Source organism: Astatotilapia calliptera, chromosome 5, assembly GCF_900246225.1.
Source record: "Astatotilapia calliptera chromosome 5, fAstCal1.2, whole genome shotgun sequence".
Lineage (NCBI taxonomy): Eukaryota > Metazoa > Chordata > Actinopteri > Cichliformes > Cichlidae > Astatotilapia > Astatotilapia calliptera.
In genome coordinates, this window is record NC_039306.1 from 27,103,000 (window position 1) to 27,128,246 (window position 25,247).

Genomic DNA, 25,247 nt, shown 5'->3' on the forward strand with positions numbered 1-25,247 from the left:
AGAGAAAGGCAAATAAAAAGGCAAGTGAAATACTATACTATGAGATTAAAAACAAGGACAGTCAGGGAAATGTGTTGATTAAAAATGATGTAAAGTGCTGTTGATGTAAAGAGATGTTCAAAGGTCAGCGCTTGTTAAATTGTTATTTTCTTCCAGCAGTAACATTATGTAATGCTATCAGGCCAATGATTGACTGAGTTCCTGTCTGAGCTGTGTTCTTTCTCTTTTCATGTCCAGCTTCAGCAAATTAAGTTACCCAGCAGGCTCTCATGTGATAATGATTACTTTTTAATTATGTGCCTATGGCTACTCTCTGAATCTGCAGGGAAACCCCGGCACTGGACAGAAAGATTCTTAAGAGGGTCTGGTGAGTTTACTCTCTCTTACGCTTGTTTATGTATTTTTTCTTTTTACAAAATGAATGCTGCTGTTATCAGGGGAACGTTTGGGAACTTTCCTGTTTTTTCCCACTTGTGGAAAAATACTTTGTTGACAGTGACATTGTAGTAGTAGCAACAATTTTCTGTCGTAACTATGTGAAGTCAGTGGAGTAGAAAGCACCAGAGAGAATGATCTCAGAGATAAAACAAGGCTAGGACATGAACTTTGTGTTGTTGGCACAATCAACAATCTATCTATCTATACTGTATATGAATAAAAGATCCAGTCCATTTATCTGCTGTTTTTTATTGTAATATGTCCATATCTGTCATTTTTATTGTACATTATTGCAGTATATATATATATATATATATATATATATATATACGTTGGAGAGGTGTGCGCTTCACGGATGAATCATGGTTCACATTGTTCAGGGCAGATGGCAGCTGAGAATGTCCCAGTTCTTGCATGGCCAGCATACTCACCGGACATGTCACCCATTGAGCATGTTCGGGATGTGCTTGACCGGCGTATACGACAGCGTGTACCAGTTCCCACGAATATCCAACAACCTCGCACAGCCATTGAAGTGGAGTGGACCAACATTCCACAGGCCACAATTGACAATCTGATAGACTCCATGCGACGATGTGTTGCACTGCATGAGGCAAATGGTGGTCACACCAGATACTGACCGGTTCTGGGTCCCCAGACCCCCAATAGCGCAAAAAACTGCACATTCCAGGGTGGCCTTTTGTTGTGGGCAGTCTGAGGTACACCTGTGCACTACTCATGATGTCAGATCAGCATCCTGATGTGGCACACCTGTGAGGTGGGATGGATTATCTCAATATGGCAGATGTGCCCACTACCACACATTTGGACTGATTTGTGACCACTGTTTGGGAGGTATGGTTATATTGTGTATCTGGAATGAATTTTAGGTCTCTACGTCCATCCCATGGGGAATGGGAGCAGTAACAAAGGTGTTGCGTTTATATTTTTGTTGAGTGTATATATATATATATATATACTTTGACTGACCACATTTTAACCCCAGTGTGTAACATGCAATATATAAAATACACAAGGCATCCTAGGTTCAATATTTTTGTTGTAAAAATAAAAATTCAAGTATGAATTCAGAGGTTTGACGCGCACGGTCTATGGATTTTTCCCCTCCTGAAAGGTCCACACACACCCCAGGCAATCTAATACTTGTGTTACCTAGACTCCCGAGCTGAGAAAAGCGCTCCCAAAGGGGGTGTTCAGCTTACAAGCCCGAGTTTCATTACTCAGCAGTATCTTTTTTCCCCACGGCAGCTATTGACCCAAATGTTTCTTTAGGACAGTTTTCAAAGCAAAAAATAAATAAAAAAAGAAGAAAGAGTTGTTGCTTAATCCTTCAGCCATGTGCTGCTGCTGTAGAGCCTGTACTTTGCAGTTTTGGTAAAAAAAAAAAATCCAAAAAAAAATCACGTGTTTGCATTATAAATAGTAGTCACAAGCTGTTTAAAAATGTAATTACTGTGAGGTTGAGGGCGAATAAAGAAGCCATTGAAAAAACCAGTGAAAAAGAAGCCAGTGAAAAAGAAGCCAGTGAAAAAGAAGCCATTGAAAAAGCTGCATGAGGAGGTTTTTTTGGGGGGGGATTAAACACCAAGTTGTTGTGCTCTATAAAACTGCAGCATGTCATGGTTCTTTCTGCCTGCAAAATCAGTTTTTTCTTTTTGGCATTGGAATATTGTTGTTCCTGTTTTTGATAGCACATTAGCCTCCGACATGTCTCTGTGGAATACTTTCATCTGAATGTTCACTTTGGATTATTGTGTCCGTGAATGGTTTGCTCCTCATTCTCACACGAGTTCTAGGAATGTGGCCGAACAATGTGGTGTGTGGTTAAACCGGATGACCACACTTCATTGTTCTTATATTTCGAGAGTCAAGCTCTTATCAGCATGGTATTTGCACATTTGTGAGTTCAGGCCTTGCATTTCCAGCGCCTGGATGGGATGTACTATATACCAAATTTCATGGTGAGTTCCAGGATCTTTATGTTGTCTGACTGCAGTGTTTCCATGCATGAAATGAAGGAGGTTTATGTTCCTTGTCCCCAAACATAATAGATGGTACTTAAATGGTTTCACTGAGTTGCAGCGTGTTCCGGGTTTGAATCTCCTGGTTCTCATTTGTTTGGACTTTGTTTGACTTCAGCTTCTCCCGGTGTGCGTTTCCTGTAGTTGCTCCACAGTCCAAAGACATGTAAGCGTCACTAGCTGTAGGTATGGATGCGGACCCTGGGACCTAGGGCTATGGAAGGAAGAGGAGAAGTCTCTTTGTTTTTATAGAATCATTACCTTTATGTCAAAAAACAAAATTATTTCTCCTAATTGTGACCTCATATTCTTATAGTTATGACCTAGTGTATCAGAACTTTTTGTTTCATCAGGAGAGCTCGTAACAGCGATTTCGTGTCTTGTAATTATGACTTTCTGTTGCATAATATTGAAATCCTTATTTGACTTGAATGTACTATGTGACAAATAAGAGACACAATATAGTCATGCTTTTACAATGCCTTTTTAGTATTATCACTTTATAATCTTTATAAGTAGATTCTGAATATGAATATACTAGGGGGTTAGGGTTAATACAATGAGTATTAAAAAAAGAGTTTGCAAGAAGTCAGATGTAGCTCTGGGTCCTTAGAAGAGATCAAATAAACCAGATTAAACTCAAGCGGTAATGCCAACTAGGATAACAATGTAACATAACTAACCAACTACTTAATAGACCCAAATCTAAAGTACCCAAAACTGACCTAGAAAAGCAAGAGACACAGGGAGGGGAGCTAGCAAATTATCTAATAAACGAGAAAACCCCCAATTGGTTCACTAGTGATTTGAATGCTGAATAAAAATATAAAATAGCCAGTGCACCTGCTATCCCACAGCGTACAGGAGTTGGGCGCATTTTACCGACTGTGTCCGATTCGAATGCAGAGAAGTGAACTTAGTGATCGAAGACCTGAATTTCACTGCTTTGAACTTTGAACTTCTAAGTGTCAAACATGTGGATGCAGTTGGAAGTCAGACTTTAAACACCTGTAATCACACCTATGAGTGATGCCACCAGTTCCTGGAGTACACCTGTGCTTCACTGGAGCAAAATGAAAAATGAAGCTGCTTGTGCCACGATACAGTTGTGCAGTGTTTTACGCGGTTGTCGAATTTACTGTAGAATATAATGTTGGCGGTATGTTTGTGCATTTGTTGTGTATTTCACAGCCCTTGTTCTTCCCCATAAATTCTTTATTTAAAATCGATTCATACTGTGGAGCAGCTTGCTGGTTAATACACCTTTTAAGGAAGAAAAAGGTGTTTCATCTAAACCCCCACCCCCTTTTTTGAGGAAGAGTTATTTCTGTAAGTTAATCAAGCGTAATAAATTGTTGTCACCATCCTCATGAAACTGTTCATGCTCTTATTAAGACAGGACAGTAGAGAGATCAGTCATTGCCGTCTGTGTGTCTCAGTTATGCAGTAATACCAGCTTATACACATGCAGCGTATTTGTTCTTTTATCTGCAGTGTGGCTGATCTCAGATATGGAGAGGGAGGGAAGAACTCAAGGTTAATCATTTCTCAGTTCTGTTATCACAGTTCTGTCTGGGAAATGTTTGGGGAGTATTCTCTTTGTATGCACTGGATACGTTGCCTGAATGCTGGGTAAGTATATGCCCACAGTCATACTTTTTGTTAAAAACTTTGTACCATTTCTGACTTACATGTATCCACGGTGGGCTTTGATATTTTGACTATATTCACAACACCATGGCTTGTGTTGTTTTACCAAACTTTGTTTAACAGAGCTGAACAAGTCCAGTAAAGTTGTCCTTGTCGAGTCATCTTTGCTAGATTGCTACATTGCTGTGTGTTATTGTGCAAAGAAAGTGGCTTACACATGTCCCCTTTTTAGTCACTTTTCTGTTATATATAAGACAGCATAACTTTATTTATTGACAACAGTTGTTTTTTTTTATCTGGGTATAGGATGTACCACATACAAAAATCGTGGAGCAAGGTGCATATCTTCGAAAGCCACTTTTCAACACTACATGGGGTCTGGGTTTTATAAGCCGGAGAAAGATTTTGCTTTGATGAGGTGGTGTTTCACCTACAGCACTGCACTAATTGAGAGTTATGGTGTAGAATCTCAGACTAACACCCTAACAGTCACACTGCTAAGGGTCACTATGTGGATATGTTTTTGCTTGTTATCTGCTGGGTGGCTTCCAACACTGCGGAACATCATTAAAAAGCAAACAGTTTGAAGTCCTTGTATAAACTGCTTCAACCAACTAAAAACGTCTTCTGAAACAAGGCGGACTCGTTTGATGCTTGAACGAGCACATTTCCCATTGCAGATATAGTCACCTCATGAATTTTGTCTTATGCCTGATGAAACTTTCAAGCGTTAGCCTTCACAGCCATTTATTGTTGAAGAAATACACCGTAAAACATAAATCATCCACTCAGGCTGGCAATAAAATTAATCACATTTATTACTTTATAGCTTCTAATTTGACCTCCTGATCAAACAGCTGATTTAATTAAAAAGTTGCAGTGATCCTTTGCGTAAAATTAGGAAGGTAAAACAAGAACAATCTGATTTGTCACACGTCTTCTTAAGAATTCAATCCACAGCTGTGGGTTTTGATACTGCTCCCTGTGACTCAGAGTCCTGCTGGCTTTCATTTGCATCCAGTCAGAGACTAATTTACTTTTCAGAAACTGTCTGAATGCAAAATGTAATTAACCTTGAAGTCAGAGAGGACTGCTATACAATATCAACTTCTATCAGTACTGCATGAATTACTTCTTTCTGGTTTTGTCTTTGGTTTGTTCAGAATCCCCAAAAAGCTTCATAAAAAGTACAGTTCTCCTTCTTCCCCTTTCACCACCGTGTAACCTGTGGTGGATAAAACTTCCTGTAATTTTTTATTTAACCCTACCAGTTTTCCACTGCCCAGCGATTGCCTGCTGCTGTTCTAGTAACCACTAGGTGGCAGACTGAGTCTTTGATCAGTCAGCTGGTCTAGCAGTAGAAAACGACATTAAAGTGTACTTTAAATCAAGACCAGTATTCCCCCTGTTGTTGAGCAACTGGGTAAAATCCCCTCAAAACTTCAAGCTGGGGGTAACATTTCACACTTTTGCAAGCCAGGAAGCCAGTTTGCTTTCTGGCTTGCAAAGATGTTCTGCATGTCCGTACAAAGAGGTCATTTCCTTTTCAGCACGTTTCACTTAGTTTTCGGTTCCTCCTCATCCTCGTTGTGAAATGTGTCCCGTCTCCTTTCCATATACACAACGTATCTCACGTGATATAACATGGCCTTCTCATTTAAGGTCGCTGAAACGTGAACATGGACGAACAAAAGGATGATCAGATTGACCAAGATGACAGCACTAACAACTCTGAAAAGGAGGTTAGTCAGATTAAGGCACTGATTCTTACGTACTTCTTTGTGTTGTTCTGGCATGAAAAATGTTATAATATAGACAATCATGTCTTTGCTTTATGGAGGAACAGCCCTGCCCTAATAGTACTATATAGACCTCTGGTTTCCCTGTTATTTGGCTACTATGTCATACATTAACCCGTTATGTTATCCGTGGACATTACACAGCTGTGAAGATACTGCACCTCAGTAAATATGTAAATATGTAAATATGTACTGAAACACACACATTTCAAGCTTTTCCCCTAAAACCTGCTGCTGAAACTTGGAACCCCACTTTTTGATCTAAAATGACATCAGCTTTAGTGGTAACCTTCTTCAGATAAAAACTAAAATTATGTTGCAATATAATCTGTCAGTGGATCTGCATATTTCATTACTTATTTTTTGGCCAGTCCACTTCTGCAGAAACAGTGTTATGTCTAAAATACATAGATTTGTGTGAGCTTTGAGGGAGTTTGCATATTCTCATTGTGCGTATGTGGGTTCTCCCTGGGTACTCTGGCTTCCTCCCACAGTCCACATTGGATTAGATTCATTGGCAGTTCTAAATTGTCTGTAGGTGTTGATGTGAGTGTGAATGGTTCTTGTCTTTGTGTTAGCTCTACAATGGACCGGCAGTCTTTCTAGGGTGTTCCCCGCTTTTCACCCTATGACAGCTGAGAGCCTTAATCGGATAAACAGAAGACACTGGATGGATGGAAATGTGCTTTAGGATAAACAGAATTTAATTGGTCCTTTTCTTTTATGTTTTGCTGGGTGTTAATTTTTCTTATTTTCTGACAAGTACTCAAATCGCACAAATTTGTGTGTTTGCTTGTTACTGAGGACAGTGGATGTCAAATGCTGTATAGGTCTCAAAGCCACTTGGGGAAACTTTGTCATTTGTGTATTGTTGTATTTATGAAAAGAAAAAAAAATTAGTCTTGTTGGAATTTGCGCCCAACTCTTCACATATGCTACAAAGTGATTGTCACACTGAGCCCCTGATTGAGAACATAGTTTAGGCTGTAAGTACCTGGAAGTAACTCATCAGCTCCATTGTTAGTACAACTCCCTCACGCACATATGTCTGTTTCAAAGTTTGCAAGATTAAACTTTAAGGGGCTCTAGAGAATCCATTACCAAACAAAGGAAATGCATGGAAAGACACGTGAAAACAACTCTCAGCGTCACTGGGACATATTTTTTAAGGGACTGTGGGAAAGATGCTACTATCAGTGAGTTTTTAACCTTTAAAAATACGAGATATCAATTTCCCCTATATGACACTACTCCCTGGGTTTTAAGGCGATTGCTTGAGATTTTACTCTTTATTAAAAATATATAAGGATGACTTATACATGCGTATTCAAGGCTCGCAGTAGCCTTATGTATTCTGTTTCAGCTTCATCTCCTTTAACTGTGATGTAGTTTCCTTTACTTTGACTTCATTTTATCAGATAGCATTGTGGATCAAATGTAATTTCAAATGATATCCAGAATATCCTTCCCCTCTCCTCTCCCCACACCCCACCCCTTTAGCTTATCATTATGAGCTGGAATCACAACTTTTCCTTCCTTTCCTCCTCCTAAAGCTTTATCTACAGTCTACTACTCATTTTCTTCAGCTTTAATCACTGGCTCCTCATAGCTCTGCTGCATCTTATCCTCATGGACTTGATAACAATACTGTGCATTCAGTTTTTTAGCTCGTCTTTGCAGTCTATTGGTCCAAGGTATAGGTTGGTACTTCATAGAAAAGCTTATCATCCTTCACTTAATGCTGTATGATGTTTTAAAATATGTTTGTTGCTATAAAACAAATTAATTACACTTACAAAATGTGCACTTAAACCACACACTGGATCTTGGTGAATAAAATATTCAAGTTGAACACAGTGATTGGCACACATTGTGTTACTTCGTTTCGTCAGTGGAAATGAAAAATCGTCAAACCTTTGACGACTGCATTTGAAAACACACCAAAAATCAGAGTTAAAAATTGAAAACACATGCTGATACAACTTGTGTCATAATATGTGGCTCACTAGTGCATATGTTGTCTGTATACACTCCCAACAACAGCCTGATAAGATGACAGCTGGTGTCCTTGGGGTTCTCCTCCTGTTAGACCTGGAAAAGGCTGTTAGTGAACTCTGTGAAGCTATTTGGTGTCTTTGGATGCACTGACTCAGATTGTTCCAGAGATCCCCAATTTGATTCAGGTTTTGGGAAAGTGAGAGCCAGTCAGTGGTATCAGTGCGTTAATCAACCAGTAACCTGTACACTCTGGCCACAGTTGGCTGGAAATTGTCTTGAATTAGGAGAACCCAGGACTCATTGTACCAGCGTAAGGCCGGACGGTGAATCTGAGGTTTTCATCCCCATGCATAACAGCTGTCAGGGTACTGGTACTAACACATGGAGATCTGTGTGATCCTCCAAGGTTATGCTTACTTTGATCACTCAAGTTAAATGATATTGCAGGTAGCATAATGATTGGTACGCCATCTCCAGACTCTTTCCCATCTGTCACATCTGCTCAATGTGAGCCCGTTGTCATCTGTGAATAGAACAGGGTGCTAATGGCAGACCTGCCAGTTCTGGGGTTTCTCTGGCAAATGCCAATCAAGCTGAATGACACTAGTTTGAACACAGGCCTCATTACAGGAAGTCAGGCCCTCATGTCATGCTCAAGGACTCTGATTATCATAATTTGGTCAGAAACATGCAGAAGTAGCCCACTGGAGGTCTTTTTGTGGTATTCTGGCAGTGCTTCTTCTGTTCCTCCTACACAGAGGAGCAGATCCTGGTGCTGTGCTGATGATGGTTCCACGACCCGTCTCCTGGGATCTCCTTTACATTTTTGAGACTGTTCTGTGAGACATGGCAAACATCTTGCAGTGGCATGTATAAATGTGTCATCCTTGAGGAGCTGGACTTCTTGTGCAACCCAGGCTGCCGGAACGGTTTCAAGACACTAACAAAAAGCAAAGAGAAGAAAGAGATAAATCACCTAATAAGGATAAAGAGAGAGCCATAGATGATTGTTACCAAGTATAAAGTCGTTCCCTTTTTGGAGGTTGTGTTGTTGTTGTCTCTTCAGTGCCTCTGCTGTTGCCACTAGACTTCTCCAGTGGTTTATAGCAACATGTAATAGCAAACACCTAGATTACCCCAGTATAGTCCCCCGAGGATGATTCCTAACATTCCTGATCATTATTTAACCCTTTCTCTCCCGTAAACCTATACCCAATAGAAACTCATGGTCTTCTATAACTCGTTTACTTAATATTTTGCACAACCTTCTGATGGAGAGCGTAGCACCTTGCCAAGAGGATACTCATAAAGCAAGTATGCAATACAATCTGCTAATCAAGTTTCTTCTTCTAATGGAAAATGGTTTCAATTTAATGATGTTATCTCCTTTCATCATGTGCTACACTGAGGGCAAACCTTTATGATTTTAACCCCTTTATTGCATTTATTGAATTTCTATCCTTCTCTTTTGTATTGAAGTTTTTAATGAGCTTCTTTCAGGTCATCACAGTTTTAGCCTTTGTAATGGAGACCAGGGGTTCCATTACCTGGTCGGTATGGTTAATAATAAATTGTTGGATTGGGAATTTAAAATAGGGTAATAAAGGAAACACATTAGATCTTTTGGAGTCTTTTATTAGGTTATTTGATATACAATTAAATTGACAGCTTGTAACAGAAAAGAGACAGTGGGACTGGCCATCCTACCTGTGTCGGAGAAGAGCCAAAGTTAGAGCTGTTTGCAGTTAATCATTTATCAATAACCTAAACGTATGTGAAATGAGAACTTGTAAAGGTACTCACCTGTCCTAGTTGCTTCTTGCAGGATGTGGAGCAAAAGAGTGAAAGCGGCTCAATCACCTGTTTAAGAGCTCTTGGAGCAGACCAGTGTGCCAGGTTAGGGAGTATGGATAAAGAGGGTTTTAATTTAGATAGAAATGGGTGAAGCTTATGTTATTGGTTTGTTTATAGTATGTGTTGGAAATATGTATATGTTTGTGATGTGCTTTAATGTTATTGTATGTTTGTTTGTGTGGAGGGTTATGTGTTCATTTTGATTAGTTAACCCCCATACTTGGGCTATTCCGGATGCTCACCTGGAAAAGGTAGAGTATAAAAGGAAGCCATTTTGTTTAGTTGTGGTTAGTGTTTGTGCTGTTATCATGCTCCTTCTTTAATAAAGTGCCAAACCATGGATGTCTTTTACTCCAGTCTCGCGTCATATTATTGGACAGAACCTATGACCGCTGGCCAAAACTGACAAGTGGTGTCAGGAGTGCTGCCTCTAATGAATGAGGTAAATATGATGACGAGAAGTGGAAAGAAGAATGACAGTAATGAAGTGGCAGAGGATGGTGAAGGTGCTACAGCTGATCCAGTGGCTAAAGCAGGAGCTAAACCTGGCGATAGACTGGATGAACTGACAGCTCTGGTGAAATCATTGATGCAGTCTCAAGCAACAAGAGACCAGAGAATGGACAGAGAATCAGCCCGACAAGAACAAAGATGGAAAAGTATGCAACACCAGTTTCAGCAAATGCAAGTTCAAGTAAAAGAAATGACAGAACAGCAGCAGGAACAAGAGGACAACCAAATCGAGGAGGGAGGTGAACCTGATGAGGGGCCTAGTCTGACTGGTCAGCAGATGTGGTCTCTGCCAAGACAGGAACCATTTCACCAGAGAGATCCCAAGTTGTTGCCACTCACTCCAGATGATGATATTGAGCATTTTCTCACTACTTTTGAGAGAATGGCTCAAGTTTGCCGTTGGCCGAGAGAAGAATGGGCTGTTCGACTCGTACCTCTGCTCACTGGTAAAGCACGTAGTGCTTATGTGCATATGGACATTGCTGATTCGGAAGTCTATGATAAAGTAAAAGATGCCATTCTTGCTAAATACGAAATAACTGCTGACACATACAGAAGAAGGTTTCGAGCCCTGGATATGCACCCAGGTGAAACTCCAAGAGAACTTTATGTGCGATTAAAAGATATGTTTTACAAATGGGCGAAACCTGAAAAATCTACAGTGAGAGACATTTCTGAACTGATGATCTTGGAGCAGTTTCTGAGGATGGTCCACCCAGATCTGGAGGTGTGGATCAGGGAACGTGCCCCCAAATCTGCAGAGGAGGCTTCACAGCTAGCGGAAATCTTCATCTCTGCCAGAACAGGATCGAGAGGAACCACCTTTGGCCAGGACAGCTTCATGACTGGACAAAGTAAGTCTGATGGGGGTGTAAGGAGTGGTGGTATAGGCCAGAGTAGAAGTTATCCTGGAAGCAGACATTTTGTTTCTGGTAAAAGTAACAACACTAAAAAGTCCCATTCAGGTTCAAAATCAGATGTTAGATGTTATCACTGTAACCAGATAGGCCACACTCAGTATACATGCCCAGCAACAACACAAAGTCGGCCATCCCTTTTGTGCTCAGCCCCCAGACCCACATTGCCAGGTCCTGATCATGAAGCAGTAAGAACAACACCTGTACTTGTTAATGGTCAGCGTGAAGAAGCACTCTTGGATACAGGGAGCTTTCAGTCAGTGGTTTTGGCTAGTTTAGTACCAAGAGAGTTATGGAGTGACACAAGGACTAAAATAAGTTGTGTACATGGTGATGAGAAGGATTATCCCATGGCTGAGGTGTATTTGACTGTAGGTGGCCAGACATTTCTCCTGCCAGTGGCTTTAGCACCCAGACTACCATATGCAGTGATATTGGGCTTAGATATACCTACACTGCTAGATTTGGTGTCTAATGAAGTTTCGGGACATTTGCATACAGTTCATGTAGATCAGGACCACAACGTACAAAAGCAAGACATTATTCTGCAGGCACAGCCAGAAAGTGCAATCCCCAGTTTGATCACCACAAGAGCTCAGAGTGCAAATGACCCGTTAAAAGAGCTACCTTTCTATGATGAAGAAATAGAAGTAGGCCCAGCAAAACCAGCTAAATCTCGAGCGCAAAGACGAAGAGAAAAATTTAGGGGTTCATCCAGGTTAGAGGGTGTAGACCAGAGCCCCAACCTCCCTCTCGAACTTGATATCCCACCAGATATCTCTTCACTTCAACGGGCAGATCCATCATTAAGATCTTGGTTTGATAAGGTGTCGGAGGTTGATGGACAGGTGCGAGGGACAGTAGATGTGTTGGCAGATGCAACCTATGTGTTGAGAAATGGTGTCCTTTATGAGTGTAAAGGCAAGACTGAAGCCATAGCATTACCACAGGCACTAAGAAACAAAGTCATGGAACTTGGTCATTCTGTACCTTGGGCAGGCCATCTTGGTTTTCAGAAATCTCTACATAGGATTGCAAGCCGTTTTGTCTGGCCTGGCATGTACACTCAACTACAGCAGTTTTGTAAGTCGTGTCAGATATGTCAGCTCACCCTAAATAAAGGAGTGGCCCGTGCCCATCTTCAGCCATTGCCTGTCATAGATACACCTTTCGAAAGAATAGGAATGGATGTAGTGGGGCCCCTTGAAAGAAGCTCATCAGGTAATCGTTACATCTTGGTCATTTGTGATTATGCCACTCGTTATCCTGAGGCTTTCCCCCTAAGATCAGTGAAAGCGAGACAGGTTGCCAATTGTCTCCTGCAGTTGTTTTCTAGAGTAGGTATAGCTAAAGAGGTCCTGACAGACTGTGGCACAAATTTCCAGTCTAAATTCCTACAGCAGGTATATAGATTACTTGGTATAAAAGGTATTAAAACCACCCCTTACCACCCCCAGTCAGATGGACTAGTAGAGCGTTTTAACCAGACACTAAAGAACATGCTGCGCAAATTTGTAACAGAGACTGGCTCAGACTGGGATCAGTGGCTGCCTTACTTGTTGTTTGCCTATCGCGAAGTGCCACAGGCCTCTACAGGATTTTCACCATTTGAACTGCTTTATGGCCGTCAAGTGAGAGGTCCACTCGACCTGCTGAAAGAACAATGGGAGAATCCAGAGCCTGATGGAGATAATGTAATAGCTTATGTGCTGAAAATGAGAGAGAGACTAGAACAAATGACAATACTGGCACAGCAAAACATGAAAGTGGCTCAAAACAAGCAGAAAACCTGGTATGACAAGAAGGCCAGGGAAAGAACATTCCAACCAGGACAGCATGTGTTGCTGTTGCTTCCTACGACAGACAGCAAACTGCTAGCCAGGTGGCAAGGCCCCTACAAAATTACAAAACGTCTTGGCAATGTTAACTATGAGCTGTACATGCCTGACAGGAGGAAGAAACATCAGGTCTTCCATATTAACCTGTTAAAAGAATTCACGCAGCAGCAGCAGCAACCCATCACGCAGCAGCAGCAATTGCCAATGCAGTCCACGCAGCAGGTAAAACAGCATTGTCTTGTTCGGGTAGTCAAGGACGAAGAGGAGGGAGAACAGTTTTTTCCCACAGGCAAATCAGGGCCAAGTTTAGTGTCACTGGCCCATCTTAAGCCCTCCCAGCAGGGAGATTTAAGGGCTCTTCTGGATCCAAATTTGTTCCAGGAAAAACCTGGTTTTACAAAACTGGTACAACACAAAGTTCACTTGAGGGATAATGCTCCACCCCGTAGAAAATTCTATAGGATTCCTGAACGCCTGGTTTCACAGCTGAAGAAAGAAATTGACCTAATGTTGTCACTTGGGATAATTGAAACATCAGCGAGTGAATGGTGCAGCCCAATTGTTCTGGTCCCGAAAAAGGATGGAACATTGAGGTTTTGCATTGACTTGAGATATCTCAACTCTGTCTCAAAGTTTGACCCCTATCCAATGCCTCGTATTGATGAGCTCTTGGAAAGGGTGGGGAGAAGTAAGTTCATTACCACTCTTGACCTAAGCAAGGGCTACTGGCAGGTGGCCCTAGCTCCAGAGGCAAAGGAACTGACGGCCTTCAAAACCCCGTTTGGGCTGTTTCAGTTCAGGGTGATGCCATTTGGTCTCCAAGGGGCACCAGCAACGTTTCAGCGGCTGATGGACCAGGTCTTGAGGGATGTGTCAGACTTTGCTGCAGCATACCTAGATGATGTTGTGATATTTAGTCAGACCTGGGAGCAGCATGTGGCTCACCTGCGACGCGTTTTAAAGTTAATCAAATCTGCTGGTCTTACTATCAATCCTCACAAGTGTAAGATCGCACAGAGGCAGGTGGAGTACCTTGGATATGTGGTTGGACATGGACAGGTGAAGCCTCAGGTGGGGAAAATGGAGGCAATCCATGCATATCCAGTTCCTACAACCAAGAAGAAGGTGCGGGCATTTATAGGCTTAGTGGGCTGGTACAGTAAATTCATCCCCCATTTTGCAGAGAGGGCAGCACCTCTCACGGATTTGACAAAAGCGTCGGCGCCGAATAAGGTCAAGTGGACAAAAGACTGTGACAGTGCTTTCATTGACCTTAAGTCAGCCATCACAGGTGATTCTGTTCTACACAGCCCGGATTTCACTCAGCCTTTCACACTGCAGACAGATGCTTCTGGAGTAGGCTTAGGAGCCGTGCTGCTGCAGGAGGTGGAGGGAGTGAGGCGCCCAGTTGTTTTCCTCAGCAGAAAGCTTCAGGACAGAGAGTCTAGATACTCCACCGTGGAAAAGGAGTGTCTTGCTATGAAGTGGGCAGTGGAGTCACTGAGGTACTATCTTCTAGGCAGACATTTCACCCTGGAGACAGACCACCGTGCCCTTCAGTGGCTGCACAAGATGAAGGAGAACAACATGCGTGTTGCGAGATGGTATTTGTCATTGCAACCCTATGATTTCACAGTGCGGTATCGTCCAGGCAAATCTAACTGTGTTGCAGACTGTCTTTCACGTATGTATGAAGATTGAAGTACAGTGGTCTAAGGAGAAGGGGGGAGGAAATGTAATGGAGACCAGGGGTTCCATTACCTGGTCGGTATGGTTAATAATAAATTGTTGGATTGGGAATTTAAAATAGGGTAATAAAGGAAACACATTAGATCTTTTGGAGTCTTTTATTAGGTTATTTGATATACAATTAAATTGACAGCTTGTAACAGAAAAGAGACAGTGGGACTGGCCATCCTACCTGTGTCGGAGAAGAGCCAAAGTTAGAGCTGTTTGCAGTTAATCATTTATCAATAACCTAAACGTATGTGAAATGAGAACTTGTAAAGGTACTCACCTGTCCTAGTTGCTTCTTGCAGGATGTGGAGCAAAAGAGTGAAAGCGGCTCAATCACCTGTTTAAGAGCTCTTGGAGCAGACCAGTGTGCCAGGTTAGGGAGTATGGATAAAGAGGGTTTTAATTTAGATAGAAATGGGTGAAGCTTATGTTATTGGTTTGTTTATAGTATGTGTTGGAAATATGTATATGTTTGTGATGTGCTTTAATGTTATTGTATGTTTGTTTGTGTGGAGGGTTATGTGTTCATTTTGATTAGTTAACCCCCATACTTGGGCTATTCCAGATGCTCACCTGAAAAGGTAGAGTATAAAAGGAAGCCATTTTGTTTAGTTGTAGTTAGTGTTTGTGCTGTTATCATGCTCCTTCTTTAATAAAGTGCCAATCCATGGATGTCTTTTACTCTAGTCTCGCGTCATATTATTGGACAGAACCTATGACCGCCGGCCAAAACTGACAGCCTTGATATGGTTTATTTCCTATTTCCATCCTCGTTTGTCATTTTCAGTAATAATATATCACGTTGTCATGAGAAATATATTTCACACAGTGTTGACTTTGCGCTAAAATGAAACAATTGACAAAATAAAAACAAAGCATGGATTTAAGAAGCTGTTTTCTTAGCATTGATGCCCAGAGTAACACAACTCACCCAGGGTTGAATTCCCTTGACTGAATCTGCCCTTGGCATTGATCAACACCAATCTGGAAAGGACTGCATGACTAGCATAATGTGTTCATGTGTGCTCTCTCGTTAGCAGTCACTTACAGCCTGCCTGTTGTGTGCCGCCTTCTTTGGCTCCCTGGGCTCATCTTTCCTTTATGGCTACAACCTCTCTGTGGTCAACGCTCCTGCTCTGGTGAGTCAAACACTTGTTCTCAGCCTTTTTGCAGGGAACCACAAGTGATTTTGTATGTTTTCTTTGTGCGGTAATTAAACTTTTAGTACTCATCCATAAATATTGAATGGCAGTGCTAAAACCAGCTTCTAATAAAGGTACAATTGACAGAACTGTAGCTCTGCAGATACAGAGACCACCCCCCCATTAAGAAGAAATTGTTCAAAATGAACACAGTATATCGGACTCATAGACACTGTTGTAGTCAGGCTTATCCCCAGTACAGTGACCATTTACAGGTATTATACCGATACATAATACCTTTAGGTATACTTTTTATATATAGGTATTATTTCCATGTGATTGCAGGACAGTCCCAGGGGAGTGTCCTGCCAGATTAATGGTTTCACAGTTTGTTTGGGCAGCTGAGAGCAGGGGAGCCTAAACCTCCAGACCAAATACATATACTTATATTAAATATACTGTACATTACATTTTGGACAGGACTGAAAATCAGTGGCAATTGGTCTGATGAAAAAGTTGATCCATCATGCAGTATCATCTGGAAAGCATGTGACTGGCAGCAGCTTCATTTTTCAGTATGACATCGATCCCAAACACACTGCCAATGCACTAAAAGCATACTTGGATAGAAAAATACACAGTGCAATACAATGAGTCACGAGTCTTCTTCGAGCTTGAACCTCAACAGCATTGAAGCAGTAAAGGTGGTCATACCAAATACTGACTTTCTAGCTTTTGTATGAAATGTATGGACTCTGTTTTTGCATTATATAATGTGTTTCTATGTATTTTTCAGTACTACAACTATTTCAAATTTTCCAGCAAAAAATATAAAGAAATGAGGGGTTGCTTTTACAAAGTAATGTGTATCCGAAAAATACAACATGTGCAGCCAATGTTCTTGTAAGTTTACATTACATCTTCTTTGACTGGTGAAACAGAAACTGCATTTTTGAGTTCTGTACAAGTTCAATTATGTGGTGCCACTCGAATGGGAAACGTGTTTCAGAGGTCATGCTTTCCAATCAGGCTGTTTGTTTGTTCAGAGGTAATTAGATGTCTCACAGGTTATATAATTAGTGTTCAAGCGCCACGACCTTCAGCTCTGCAGTTACACCTACACTAACAACTAATACTGCAGAAAACACAAAAAACATGATTTTATTTTTCATCGTAGTACAATTCCCAAGCTCAGATTAAGGAGCTGTAGTTTAGAAAGCTGATAAAAAGTGAATTCAGTCTACTTTATATTTTAAATTAAGCATAATATTATGTTTTACAGTGTACTTTCTGACAGTTCAGTGTAATTTCACATTTTGATACTGCTCTTAACAGTGTCCATATTTTAAAATAAATTTGAAAATAGATGATTGACCTTATATGGGAAGATTTTAACAGAACAGATTCATATGATGTATTTCTCAGTGTGCCTTCAGTAGATTATGAGTCCTCCAAACAAGCTTGAAAAAAATACACTGAACAAAAATATAAACGCAACACTTTTGTTTTTGCTCCCATTCCCCATGGGATGGACGTAGAGACCTAAAATTCATTCCAGATACACAATATAACCATCCCTCCCAAACAGTGGTCACAAATCAGTCCAAATGTGTGGTAGTGGGCACATCTGCTATATTGAGATAATCCATCCCACCTCACAGGTGTGCCACATCAGGATGCTGATCTGACATCATGAGTAGTGCACAGGTGTACCTCAGACTGCCCACAACAAAAGGCCACCCTGGAATGTGCAGTTTTTTGCACTATTGGGGGTCTGGGGACCCAGAACCGGTCAGTATCTGGTGTGACCACCATTTGCCTCATGCAGTGCAACACATCGTCGCATGGAGTCTATCAGATTGTCAATTGTGGCCTGTGGAATGTTGGTCCACTCCACTTCAATGACTGTGCGAGGTTGTTGGATATTCGTGGGAACTGGTACACGCTGTCGTATACGCCGGTCAAGCACATCCCGAACATGCTCAATGGGTGACATGTCCGGTGAGTATGCTGGCCATGCAAGAACTGGGACATTCTCAGCTGCCATCTGCCCTGAACAATGTGAACCATGATTCATCCGTGAAGCGCACACCTCTCCAACGTGCCAGACGCCATCGAATGTGAGCATTTGCCCACACAAGTCTGTTACGGCGACGAGCTGGAGTCAGGTCAAGACCCCGATGAGGACGACGGGCATGCAGTTGAGCGTCCCTGAGACGGTTTCTGACAGTTTGTGCAGAAATTGTTTGGTTGTGCAAACCAATTGTTCCAGCAGCTGTCTGGGTGGCTGGTCTCAGACGATCTTGGAGGTGAACCTGCTGGATGTGGAGGTCCTGGGCTGGTGTGGTTACACGAGGTCTGCGGTTGTGAGGCCGGTTGGATGTGCTGCCATATTCTCTGAAACGCCTGTGGAGACGGCTTATGGTTGAGAAATGAACATTCAATGCACGGGCGACAGATCTGGTTGACATTCCTGCTGTCAGCATGCCAATTGCACGCTCCCTCATTGCTTGTGGCATCTGTGGCATTTTGCTGTGAGTCAAAACTGCACATTCCAGGGTGGCCTTTTGTTGTGGGCAGTCTGAGGTACACCTGTGCACTACTCATGATGTCAGATCAGCATCCTGATGTGGCACACCTGTGAGGTGGGATGGATTATCTCAATATAGCAGATGTGCCCACTACCACACATTTGGACTGATTTGTGACCACTGTTTGGGAGGGATGGTTATATTGTGTATCTGGAATGAATTTTAGGTCTCTACGTCCATCCCATGGGGAATGGGAGCAAAAACAAAAGTGTTGCGTTTATATTTTTGTTCAGTGTATATAGGGGGTGGTAGTTGTACGCTTACCAAGAGCCTGCATATTTTGTCACAGTACCTCTCAAAAATAAGAGGCGCAAAAATGATAGCACAGTTTATGAACAATGCATTCTTTGTCTAAACAATGACAATAAGTTTCCCACTGTTTTTTATTTCAGAATGTAAAGTTTTGAAATGTTGTTTTCTTGTCAAGGACATCATGTTATTATGTTCTCTAGGACCTACTATCCAAGTGGATTATTCTTTAAATGCTGTACATGTATGATCTTCTACAAATCCTCCAAATTTCTTAGTGGCAGGCTATAACTGAAATTGCTTTGCTTTCATTAAAAAACATTATGGGCACCCTGGGTTTAGGCTGTGTGAGACTTTATAACAGGCTGGTTTTATTTGCATCTTAAGGGCTTCATTCCTAATGTTTCTAATTGTTCACTTCTCTATACTTGGTAGAACTCAACAAAACACAGCCTACATACTATTAAGGCTTTCCTTTTTAACAATTTGTTCAGAAATGTGATGATTTTATTTTATATTTTAAATTTATTTCACCGTTATTTGTACAAATGAACCTCACTGAGACACGGGTTCTCATTTTCAAGCGACCTACTGATTACTGCATGGAATTAGTAGGGTGTAAAATGCACTTAACAAAAAATAAATAAAAGAAAATTGAGAAGTAATTAAAAAAAAACAAGCAAACAAAAATTAACCTTCCAGATCTTCTTTGCACACAGTTCCACTCTGCACAACCCCAAAATCTGTTGCCTGGATATTTTGTTTTCTGCTTGGCTTAGCAAACTTAAAAGTCCCACCTACTGTTTAATCTGTATTTTGCAGCTAATTCTCCAGTTTACGTCGTTGTTGAGCCATTGCTTTTTTGTTTACTCCCCTTTATAGAATCTGCCCACCAGAAGCACCAGCTGATCATTTATGCAGCGCTGGCTCTCCTCCACCTCAGTAGGGCTCACCACTTCTCCTGCTGTCTTTACAAAAGCCGAACAGAATAAACCAACAAAAACGTTGAGTTGAATTAGGATAACACAACAGAAGGAATGTTACAGACAGAGTTCTCACTACATTTCAAAAAAGACCGAGTCGATCTCTTTAATAGTTCACTAAAGCCACAATCGTTTCTACACGCGGCACAAAAACCTATAAATGAACATTCAGCTTTCTCCACGCACAGCAGGGCCACCCCCAGCAGCGAGCTATCTTCAAATGTGGGCAAAGGAATATTATATGAAGTGTTAAAAATTCATTTCCATTGAACTCTAATAGGTTGAGCTATTGAGGTATCAGACATTAGATATGCAAGTAGACCACAAACCTCATCTTAGAGGAGAAGCATCAAAGTAGGGGCAAAAAACTATTTGCTACTCTTCATTCCACTTCCAGACAATGTCAAGATGATGGGAATTTACTCATTAATAATGTATAACTACCGTCATTTTCTGTAGACATCAAATTTACCCTGCTAAAGAAATCTTCACAAAGACATTTTCTTGGAGTTAACTGGGTGCACCAGTAACATCTTTGAATTAATGTGCATGATAGTGGCATGGCATTAATCTCCCCTCGACACAACACCTGTTATAAAAATGAAGGAGTCTTAATCATTATTTATGCAAACATTTCTTACGAAAGCTTGACATTAACTGAGACAACATAACAACAGATCGACTCATGAACGGCTTCACTCTGATAGAAAACCAGTGAGTGTAAAATATTATATAGCCATGTCAAACAGATGTTGCCATGGTACAAAATCTAAAAATATTGATTGTGTTTTGTGGCTGTGATGCTGGTGAGAAATAACTGTTGAACACATGAATAACTGAACTCGGTGGATGTTTGCAGGGAGTGATGTGATGATGATGTGAAGTAATATCTTTGGTAATTATTAGGGGTGCAACGATACACAAAATTCACGGTTCGGTTCGGTTCGGTTCGATACTTTGGTGTCACGGTTCGATATTTTTTCGATACAAAAAAAATGTTCATGCCTTTTTAATTTGTCATTTATTAAAATTATAAATATATATTTTAACTCAAAAGTACAGTTTTTAAATTTAACCCTAACCCTTGTGCGTGTTTTTTATTTTGACAGCGAATGCGCACCTGCGGACCACTTATGTGCAGCCCCGGTTATTTAGCTCATCATATTTCAGCCACAGAAATTATTTTGTCCATGAAACCATAAAGCTGCACTTTCTTTTTGCCTTATAGTCTGATTTGTCATAACTTCTCCGTTTTGTGGTAAGTTTTTCTTTGGCTGTCACTTCTTCAAATCAAATCACTTTTATTGTCACATCACATGTGCAGGCACACTGGCACAGCACATGCGAGTGAAATTCTTGTGTGCGAGACCCACAAGCAACAGAGATGTGCAAACACAACAACACAAACGAGCAAAATACAAGAATGGCCAACCTGAACTAATAAATATATGTACAATATATAATAGTGTATGCATTTCTGGATGTGTATACTAAATATTTTCCTACGTGTGTGTGTGTGTGTGTGTGTGTGTGTGTGTGTGTGTATACACATTTTTACAAATTAAATAGTAAAAAAAAAAAAAAAAAAAAAAAAAAAAATAAAATAAAATATATAAAATATACAGAGTTGAATATGTGCAAAACAAGTGGCATTTATATACAGTGTGGAGTGCATAATGTTGAAGTTCCAGTAGTGAAGCTGAGGTGTCTATGACGTGTTCAGCAGTCTGATGGCCTGATGGAAAAAGCTGTCTCTCAGTCTGCTGGTACGGGACCGGATGCTGCAGAACCTCCTTCCTGATGGAAGCAGTCTGAACAGTTTATGGCTGGGGTGACTGGAGTCCTTGATGATCCTCCCCGCTTTCCTCAGGCAGCGTTTCCTGTAGATGTCTTGGAGGGAGGGAAGCTCACCTCCAATTATCCGTTCAGAGCACCGCACTACTCGCTGGAGAGCTTTGCAGTTGTAGGCGGTGCTGTTGCCATACCAGGTGGTGATGCATCCAGTGAGGATGCTCTCAATGGCACAGTGATAGAAGGTCCTGAGGATGCGGGGGCTGATGCCGAATCTTTTCAGTCTCCTGAGAAAGAAGAGGCGCTGCTGCGCCTTCTTCACTGTTTTGTTTGTGTGTACTGACCACGTAAGATCCTCAGCCAGATGTACACCAAGGAACCGGAAGCTGCTCACTCTCTCCACAGCAGCGCCGTTGATGGTGATGGGGGTGTGTACTTCTCTGCACCTCCGGAAGTCCACTATCAACTCCTTTGTCTTTGCGACGTTGAGGGTGAGATGGTTGTCTTGACACCAGTGGGTCAGGGCGCTGACCTCCTCCCTGTAAGCCGTCTCATCACCGTTGGTGATAAGACCCACCACTGTAGTGTCGTCCGCAAACTTCACAATGATGTTGGAGCTGTTAGTGGCTGTGCAGTCGTAGGTGTAGAGTGAGTACAGGAGAGGGCTCAGTACACACCCCTGTGGAGCACCAGTGTTCAGTGTGATGGGGGATGAGGTGATGCTGCCCAGTCTGACCACCTGGCGTCTGTCAGACAGGAAGCTAAGGATCCAGCTGCAGAGGGAGCTGCTCAGTCCTAGATCCTGCAGTTTCCTGTCCAGCTTCGAGGGAACGATGGTATTGAATGCTGAGCTGTAATCTACAAACAGCATCCTCACATACGTGTCTCTCTTCTCCAGGTGTGAGAGGGCAGTGTGTAGTGTCAGGGCTATGGCATCATCAGTGGACCTGTTGTGGCGGTATGCAAACTGTAGAGGGTCCAGTGAGTCGGGTAGTGCAGAGCAGATGAAGTCCCTGACCAGCTTCTCGAAGCATTTGCTTACGATGGGGGTCAGGGCTACAGGTCGCCAGTCGTTCAATGAGGAGATGGTGGAGGATTTGGGTACAGGGACGATGGTGGCCATTTTGAAGCAGGCTGGGACTACAGACAGAGAGAGGGAAAGGTTGAAGATGTGCGTGAACACTCCAGCCAGCTGAGCCGCGCATGACCTGAGGACGCGGCCGGGAATCCCGTCCGGACCAGTAGCTTTGCGTGCGTTCACCTTCCTGAAGCACTTCCGCACATCCTCCTCAGACACAGTGTGCGCACTGACGTCATCCGCGGTGCGCACACTGTCCAGTCTCATGGTGTTCGCTGTGTCGAATCTAGCGTAGAATACGTTTAGATCCTCACACAGAGAGGCCGTGGTCTGCGGTGTGCTGGTTTTCCCTCTAAAGTCTGTGATCGTGTTTAGTCCCTGCCACATACTCCGAGGGTTGTCAAACTGTTGCTCCACCCTGTCCCTGTACTCACGTTTGGCTGCTTTGATCGTCTTCCGGAGTTGGTAATGTGCGTGTTTGTAGTCCGATGTGTTCGCGGAGGCAAAGGCGGTGTTCCGTGCCGCCAGTGCCGCGCGAACATCTCCGTTAATCCAGGGTTTTTGATTTGGGAAGGATTTGACTGTTCTGGATGGGACGACATCTTCCACGCATTTCCTGATAAATCCACAGACTGAGTCTGTGTATTCATCAATGTCTCTGGCGGCCACGTGAAACATTTCCCAGTCCGCGTGATCAAAACAGTCCCGCAGCGCAGACTCCGATTGGTCCGTCCAACAGTGCACCGCCCTCCGGGTTGGAGCTTCCTGTTTCAGCTTCTGCCTGTAGGCGGGCAGGAGCAGGATGGAGCAGTGATCTGATTGGCCGAATGGGGCGCGGGGGAGGGCTTTGTACGCATCCCGGAAAGAGGTGTAACAGTGGTCGAGTAGCCGGTTTCCACGTGTGTTGAAAAGGATGTGTTGATGGAGTTTTGGTGAGACTTTCTTCAGGTTTCCCTTATTAAAGTCTCCGGCTGTGATAAACGCTGCCTCTGGGTGTGCGGTTTCCTCGCTGCTGATCGCGCTGTACAGTTCCCTGAGTGCACGGTCAGTGTCGGCTTGTGGGGGAATGTAAACAGCCGTAATAATCACTGCTGTAAATTCCCTCGGTAGCCAGAATGGCCGGCACTTAATCATCAGGTACTCCAGGTCCGGTGAGCAGAAGGATTTGACCGGGTGCACGTTCGCATAATCACACCAGCTGTTGTTGATCATGAAACACACACCACCGCCTCTGCTTTTCCCAGTAAGATCCTGTGACCTGTCCGCGCGGTGCACAGAGAACCCCGGCAGTTGTATTGCGGAGTCCGGTACTTTGTCCGATAGCCAGGTTTCTGTGAGGCAGATCACGCAGCAGTCCCGCATCTCTCGCTGGAATGAGATCCGTGCCCGAAGCTCGCACAGCTTGTTCTCCAGAGACTGCATATTAGCCAGTAATAAACTGGGTAACGGTGGTCTGTAAGTGCGCCGTCTCAGTCGAACCAGAACGCCAGATCTTCTCCCTCTGCGTCGGCGTTTGCGGCCTCCAGGGCCAGAGAACAAAGGCGTCTCAGGTGAGATGAATGGGGGGTCTGCAAACGGAGCGTCCGTGTTGCAAAACTTGAACTCCGGAAAGTTATAAGAAAGACCGTCTTTTATGTCCAGTAAGGTTTGTCGGTCGTACACAAGGAGACAAGTGCTGCTCGTGAAAAAATAAAGGAAAAGTAAAATTAAACACAGAAGAAAGCCGTTGCTTGGGGGAGCTCGCGACGAGGCTGCCATACTCGGCGCCATCTTGAAACAACACCCTGACCTTCACCCTGACCTGTCTTATTTGGCTCAGCAGAACTAAAATATAAATCCTGCTGCTTTTACACACGGACTCACATAAGCTCAGCGATTCTCTGCGCGATCAACCTCTCACATGTTTAAGCTTGCTGCGGGAGATTTCACTTGTCATGTTTGCATAGTAAGCTAACGATTAATAAGACGATGTCAGAGGAATTGGTGCACAAATTATCATCACTCACAGATCAGTGCTGTCGTCTCTATACACAGTTCGCACGATTGCAAAGTGAAAGCAAAAAAACAAGCGCAAATTCAAACGCGATTTCAATATGTCACATATTGACAGTGGCTCACCGATGCCAATGACATAATTACCCAGCTACATTTCTGAAAGAATGCAAAAGCATTGACATATATTTTTCCTACAATAGCCCGACGGGCAGGGAAGAGATAGATTTTGGTAGCCCGACTGAAAAAATCGCTAGCCCCAGGACGTCGGGCTAGCGATATTGCAAGCCCTGTATCTGATTGAGGAATCACTCATCTTTGGAAAAGAGAGTTTATTACAGAGAAATGTCTCTTTCCAAAATAAAAGCTATACTATCCGCTTCTTCTGGGCTATATTCTCAGCAGCATAAGGAGAATCATGTGCTAACAGCTGTCTAAATGACTCGGCTAAAGTTAGTAGCATGCTTGTTGTTTTTGTCTTTGCACTAGGATGATGTCGGCGTAAATGTGCAGTCATATTCGTTGTGTTCCCACTAGTGCTTTCAGGTTAATCTCATTGAAATGACCTTAATGCCACAACACGGCAAATCTCTGTTAACGAGCTACCGCCGATCGCCCCGTGCATGGGGCTAGAC

The 25,247-nt window shown here is 42.6% G+C and overlaps 1 protein-coding gene and 1 long non-coding RNA gene across 5 annotated transcripts in view; one reads left to right on the plus strand and one right to left on the minus strand.

Moving 5' to 3' along the window:
- The first annotated feature begins 309 nt into the window (after positions 1–309).
- The window catches only part of slc2a9l2 (solute carrier family 2 member 9, like 2), a 69,577-nt gene continuing 44,639 nt past the window's right edge, over positions 310–25,247 (plus strand). The window contains exons 1-5 of one of the 4 annotated variants that reach the window (XM_026168601.1): positions 310–367; positions 3,975–4,112; positions 4,437–4,467; positions 5,793–5,872; positions 15,824–15,925. In XM_026168601.1, coding sequence (XP_026024386.1) covers positions 5,810–5,872; positions 15,824–15,925 — 165 coding nt within the window. In that variant the 5' untranslated portion in view covers positions 310–367; positions 3,975–4,112; positions 4,437–4,467; positions 5,793–5,809. The remainder of the gene's footprint in view (positions 368–3,974; positions 4,113–4,436; positions 4,468–5,792; positions 5,873–15,823; positions 15,926–25,247) is intronic. The other 3 variants (XM_026168600.1, XM_026168603.1, XM_026168602.1) reach the window with 3 other exon arrangements.
- On the minus strand, positions 7,679–10,018 carry LOC113022799 (uncharacterized). Its single transcript, XR_003272451.1, has 2 exons — positions 9,731–10,018; positions 7,679–8,867 (listed from the first exon to the last, which is right to left on the minus strand). It is a non-coding gene; the product is annotated as an uncharacterized LOC113022799 (long non-coding RNA).